The following is a 6,083-nucleotide window of genomic DNA, read 5'->3' as shown; positions in this document are numbered from 1 at the left end:
TGGGAGGGGAAGCTGGCGAGTCCAGGGGGGCTTGCTGGGTCCACAGGAGGGGGTTGCCTGGTCCAGGGGGAAGGAAGTCAGGGAGCTAAAAACAGCTTAGTCAAGGTCTGGGAGGCAGGGTATGAACAGAACAGTCCTGGGGCTGAGACAAGTGGCTGAACTCTCCCAGCCCCAGTACTGAGCTGTGAATGTGTGCAGGCATGCACGAGGCTGGGTGGTTAATCCTTTGTAGCTCAGGTTAACTCTTTATCCTAATTCCTAACAACTGAGCACACCACATTTTGGGTGATATAAGCCCTGTGAACACCAGCATGCCTAGGCATTTAGATCAACTTAACTCTGGTTACATTGATCTAAAACTAATGCTTCTACACACTGTAATAGAATAGACAACTATATATCTGTAGGCATTTTAAGAAGGGTGGGGGAGTTGCTGATCAGGATGCTACTATGCTGGAGCTGTTTCATCTGCATGACCCTGCAGCAATATAAGTGAACCAAGTCACCCTAATTTTGACAGTGGATGTAGCAGAGTTAAAGTTAGAGTGGTTTTGGTACACTTGTATTGCTACAAACTCATTCAGACATACCAGTTGGTATCAGTAACTTTTGATAGCAATATAGTTATGTCCATCCATACCCTAGGTGTTAGGTTAAAGTGTCTAATAACAGTACGTGTTATGAACAGTAGAGATTTAGGATTATAAATATCAACCATGCACTTTCATCTAGTTAGATGTGAATGACAGATGCCAACAGAAAAAAAGCTCAGGGAACCATGGCTGGGATTGTGCTGCATTGTGCCCCCATTACCTCTGAGAAGTAGCAGCTCTTGAACACACATACATGCACACACGTGCACACACACACACAACACCAAAAAACAGCCAAAAAAGCATTGGGCTTGCTAACATTTTTTTACCCTACCAACTAAATAGATTTTAGGAAAACTAGTAAATTCACAGAATTTTGTTTTTTTTAATATTGAATTGCAAAATAGGAATGACTTGTTGCACAGTTGAATTAACCCTAAAATCGTTTGAAATGAACAGGCTTGAGCGATTGGTAGCATTGTAGCATTTTTTCTATGAAGGAGATAGTAAGTATTTCTAGCTAATATCCTATAGGTGGTACATGTTATTGTTTAACCATGCTTTGTACTTTAGAAAGACTAGCATATTTTTCACTGTTGCTTCACATCTTTAATTCTGTTTGATCTTTACTGTTTTGTCAGTTTTGTGGTATGCAGTTTCAGTGCAAAATGGCAGTGAGCTGTCTGTTACACTGGAAGTAATAAAATGTCACCCGCTGTAAGAAAATCAGGGATCTGTTCCTTTGTGCTGCACCTAAACATCTCTTTGAACAAAGAGTGTGTTAATTTTTTCTCCTTCGTTTTCACTGCAGCCTGATGGGCCCACTCATTTTGGGCACTAGTTGTTGAAGTTTACATGCAGAATGGCATTGGCCATAGACGGTTGCTGGTAGTTAATGATGCTGTGAAAAAGGAGCCAGTTCCATGACAAGAATTAAGATTATTATTATTCTATGGTGCAATGCAATTCTTATTCTGTATGCAATGCTGTAGCTTAGTTGCAGGTGCCCTATCTGAGAACCTTAAGCAACGTATCTTCCATATGTTGTAATATATGTTATTTTTCATTTTGTTCTCCACAGGTACGGTTTCATAGAAGACAAAATTGTACTTCCACGGATCAACCCCTATCACCTTTGTGCAGCAAACTATACAGGGATTTATGTACTTTCATCAAATACAACACAGCCCTATGATACTTACTGTTACAATGCATCAGGTAGGTATTTATTTTAGTGTATATTTGAGAACAAATCTATCGGGAATAATGCAATATCTCACTCAGGTTACTGAAAACTAGATTTTGTGTTGAATTACATCTGTTTTGTTATTTCCTTGTTAAATTGGAGGATCCAGTACATTTTGTCAGTCAGTAGAATGGTGACTGCTGATACCAGCACTGAATTTTTCTAGTTTTATTTTGAACTAAACAACTTTTTGCTCTCATGCTGAATGTGTGGTTGTAGGCCTCAGACCCTTGTACAAGTGAAATGTAGTACTGTGGATATAAGGGCCATGTGTAGAAGAAACGAGAGGCCTGCGTGCATGAAATTTTAAAGCAGGCTAAATGCTTTTGCACTGCTTTAATGGAGTCAGTGTTTGCATGCCTCTGTGGCGTATTGCGCATTTATTCCAGCCGCGGTAAGGAATTCAGCGGCGTAAATGACTTGGGGCACAGCAAACTAAAACTCCTTCAAGGAATTGTAGTTTGCTGCCCCTACAGCCATGGAGCAAAACACCAGGCTCTGTGCACCTCCATGGCTCTGCAGGAAGCCCTGCAGGCAGCCTGGCAGCAGCCCGGGAAGGCAGGCCAAGACAAGTGGCAACCCTGATCTTCCTCCCCACCCTCCCCAGAGCCTGCCTGCCTGCCTGAGCTGTGCAGGGATCCGGTGCTTCCCTCTGCAGTGCCCCCTGAGAATGCCCAAGCCAGGTGCTGCCTGGGGGGTGGGGGTGCTGCCTCCTCCCCCCACAACCCAAGGACCACTCTGCCCACTGGCAGCTCACCTTCCTCTCCCTGCTGGAGAGGCAGGTAAGTCAGTGGGGTGTGTGCATGACACAGGGGTTTAATCAGCCCTATATTGAAGTGGTGTTTTTTAAAACCCAGTGCTTCAATTTAGGGCCCCTGTTTCATCTACATACACACAAGGATGTGAACTTTTGAATGTCATGGCTATAATGAGTGCTGTCTCCAGGGGCGGCTGTAAAGCCCCTGCAGTCCCTGCAGCCCTTGCTCTCACTGGGCAATCACCCTTTCATCTCTCCTGCCATGCCTTAATGACAACACTTATTATATAAAGGTGGCTGCCACAGGGCTTACATTCTGTCCTCCTTATTGACTGTCATTGCCTTAAAGGCTCATTGCATGGCTCCAGTCTGTCCCTACACCATGCCCCATGCCTCACAAGTGTTATCACTTGTTTTTTTCCACTTAGCCCCTCCATGGGCTACTGGACTGTTTCTGGTCCCCCAAACCTTGGCCCCTCTCTGGGCTATGGGCTCCTGGTTCCTGGCTTCTGACCTGTCACTTCCAAGGCCCCACCTCTACCCGGAACCCTCTCTGGTCCGCTCCAGGCCTGTTGCTTCCAAAGCCTGGCTTCCTTCAGACCCGTGTATTCCAAGGTCTGGGCTCCTGCGGGTCTGTCAATTCTAAAGCCTGGCTCCAAACCCCTCCCTGGGTCCCTAGGAACCTCCTCCTCCCCTTAGTTCCTATCCAAACCTCCAGATTGCTGGCTGTATTCTCCCTGCTGGCACTCAGAGCTGTAGTCCTCCTGCTGGGTGATGTTCTCTCACCAGCCTCCAGCTCTTAATACTGGCTCATCTGTGTGCCTGGGCTTATATCCTCTGTAAACCCAGCCCTTCTCCTAGGTCAAATGACTGCAATCATCCCAGGCCATGCCTGCAGGCTGCTGCAGCCATAGCTTGTCTGTTCTGAAAGTGGCAGGAGCACCAAGCCTCCTACCACAATGGCTTCCACTCTTTACATTCATGCACTCGTATATTTCTGGAGCAGGTAAAAGTGAAGTCAGCAAGCTCAAGGAAGAGTCTTGGCTTGCCTTCCTGGTGTACTTGAAGTTTTAGGCATGGAAAAACCCAGGTGTTTATCAGTTGTAGAACAGAAACAGATTACTTCCTGTGTGGATTTTCTTGATGATATACCACAGAGGTCAAGGGGCATGATTCTGAATTGGGATAGGTAAAAGCAACATGTGGCTCTAACTCACTTGCCTGCACACTGGAGCTGGCTGCATGTAGTGGATCCTAAGGGACTGTTCTGCCAGATAAGAATTAACTTATTTCATTAGGAGCTAGATATCAGCATAATACCTTCTAACAGCCCTTCTCTACCTAAGAATCATAGGTGAAGAGCTGCGCAACTCCTACATAGTTCTGGGTAGTAGAGTTGGCTAAAAGGCTATCTAGGAGAGTACTGACTGAATTTGTGAATTTGAGAAAAAATGAGCGTCTTTTGCACTAAAAACATTACTAAATTATTAACATATGAACTGCCATTAAGAAACTTTTCTTAGTATGTTGTGCATAAATCTGTGGCTCTAATCAAACTTTCAGAATAAACTGATTTTTTCTTACTGCTGTTGACTGAACTTTCCTGTTTTTTCCCCTTCTCTTTCAGAAACAAGAGACAAAGCCTGTGAACCAATTCAAAAGCTAGATTTAAGTTTCGATAACTCTTCACTTGCTGATCAGAACCAAATAGGTACAGTATTGCTTCCAGACATTTATCCCACTTTCACCTGTACTAGGTAGCTCTTCACATATGTGATGGAAATGTTCAGTGTTTCAAACAGGTCCAGAGATAGTGCTATTCTACAAGTAATGTAAACAATCCTAACTTTAATTAAATCTTTCTGATGCTGCTTTGATCAAAGAAAACTTTATTTGAGCTTTTCCTGTCTCACTAGGGGTTGTTCCTTCTATACTTTACCTAAACCAGTGGGTTTAGAGATCAATAAGGGATGAAGCCAGACTCTCATATGGATGGATTCATTCCATCAAAGTCACTTGTAAAACTCTCATTAACATTAGTGGGGCCAGCATTTCATCTTCAAAGTCAATCCAAATTTTAACCCATGTACCAGATTGAACCTTATATAAACTGACAAATAGTTAGGTCAGATCACCTAGAAATAGCTTAATGATAGATAAACAGGCAGATAGCAAATGGCCTGACTGATGTTAAACATGATCACCACTATTGCCATTCTTCAACTCCAGTGCATGTGTCCCAGATACAAAAGCTGATCATTTTCTCTTTCCAACAGTCATTGATAATGCAGATGGCTCACGTTATACCGACGGTGTGAAAAATCCTGACCCAACACCAGCTGGCTATGATAATACTGTGGGTAGTGGTTCATCACAGGACACAAGTACAATGATTCATGATGATCTTGCATTGGATTTTTCTGGAGCAGGCAAAAAGCAATATACTTCAACAGGCCCTGGTAAGAATGATGGATTATAACCATTGCAGTTGACATGGTTTCTTCAAATAACTGAGTGAACAATTTCACTGAGGCAGAAGGGGTTCTGAGGCAGCAAAATCTGCAAAGCACTAATTTCAGCTCTAGAGCTCATTGTTATCCACATTTAGGAAAATGTTTAATTCACTGGCTTTTAAACAGAAATGTTAAAATATTTGCTAGAAGTATTCTTATGACACTTTGTTCCTGCTTCATCATTTAGCTTACAGTGGCCCCAAAATACCAAGGCAAGCTAATGCCAACTAGGGCTGTGCAGAGCAGGTAATATTCGATTCAACAGCCATGTCAAATATTAAACTGGGTCCCGCTTCAATTTGCCATCCGCTTCAAGTCGAAGTGGGTCCACTTTGACTCGAGGCCGAAGTTCAGTCGAATATTCGAGCTGCTTCGATTTCCCCATAGGTTATAATGGAGAAGGTCAAAGCAGGCTATAACTTCGGCATTTCTTGTCTGATCCTGATGAAACTTGCAGAAATGATAGCTCCTGAGGAGTCCACAAAGCGTGCCAAGTTTCAACAAGATAGGTTCAGGGGGAACTGCACCCCAAATTCTTGAGAGCAAATCGCCTGTAACTTCTATGACCTTGCTCGCATTTGCAACTGGTCCCTTTTGCCCCCAGTGTTCCAGGGTGCCCACCTCTGCTGTGGGGGGACGGGGGCTGTGGAGCGAGCGGGGGCTGTTCCTGTGGCAAAGGGGTGGTACCTGCGGAGATGATTCAGCATCCCCGAGGTGGTCATGCACTTTGTTCCCTTGCCCCGGCTGATTTTGGCTCGGCAGTGCACACAGATAGCAAACGCGGGATCATAATGATCCCAGACCATGCTAGTACTAGGCCTTTCCCTCTGGCATGCAGGTGCATCTATGGATGCTGCTGAACTCTCCCCCTCTTCAGCAGTCAGAGGCACGGCAAGAGAAAGAGCGGACTCAGCTGAGCCGCTTGCCTTCACCTGTACAGAGGCATCTTCTGAAGTGCCTTCTGGGAAAGACCT

At 44.5% G+C, this 6,083-nt stretch overlaps 1 protein-coding gene across 8 annotated transcripts in view; it reads left to right on the top strand.

The window, feature by feature from the left end:
- Positions 1-6,083, top strand: part of CD44 (CD44 molecule (Indian blood group)) — a 146,064-nt gene that overhangs the window by 83,873 nt on the left and 56,108 nt on the right. For all 8 annotated transcript variants that reach the window (XM_019519402.1, XM_019519397.1, XM_019519396.1 and 5 more), the window contains exons 3-5: positions 1,675-1,811; positions 4,224-4,307; positions 4,873-5,055. In XM_019519402.1, coding sequence (XP_019374947.1) covers positions 1,675-1,811; positions 4,224-4,307; positions 4,873-5,055 — 404 coding nt within the window. The remainder of the gene's footprint in view (positions 1-1,674; positions 1,812-4,223; positions 4,308-4,872; positions 5,056-6,083) is intronic.

Source organism: Gavialis gangeticus, unplaced genomic scaffold (genome assembly GCF_001723915.1).
Source record: "Gavialis gangeticus isolate Ggan-Ray unplaced genomic scaffold, GavGan_comp1, whole genome shotgun sequence".
Taxonomy (NCBI): domain Eukaryota; kingdom Metazoa; phylum Chordata; order Crocodylia; family Gavialidae; genus Gavialis; species Gavialis gangeticus.
The sequence above is the reverse complement of the archived record's forward strand: the minus strand, read 5'-3'. Positions and strand labels throughout refer to the sequence as shown.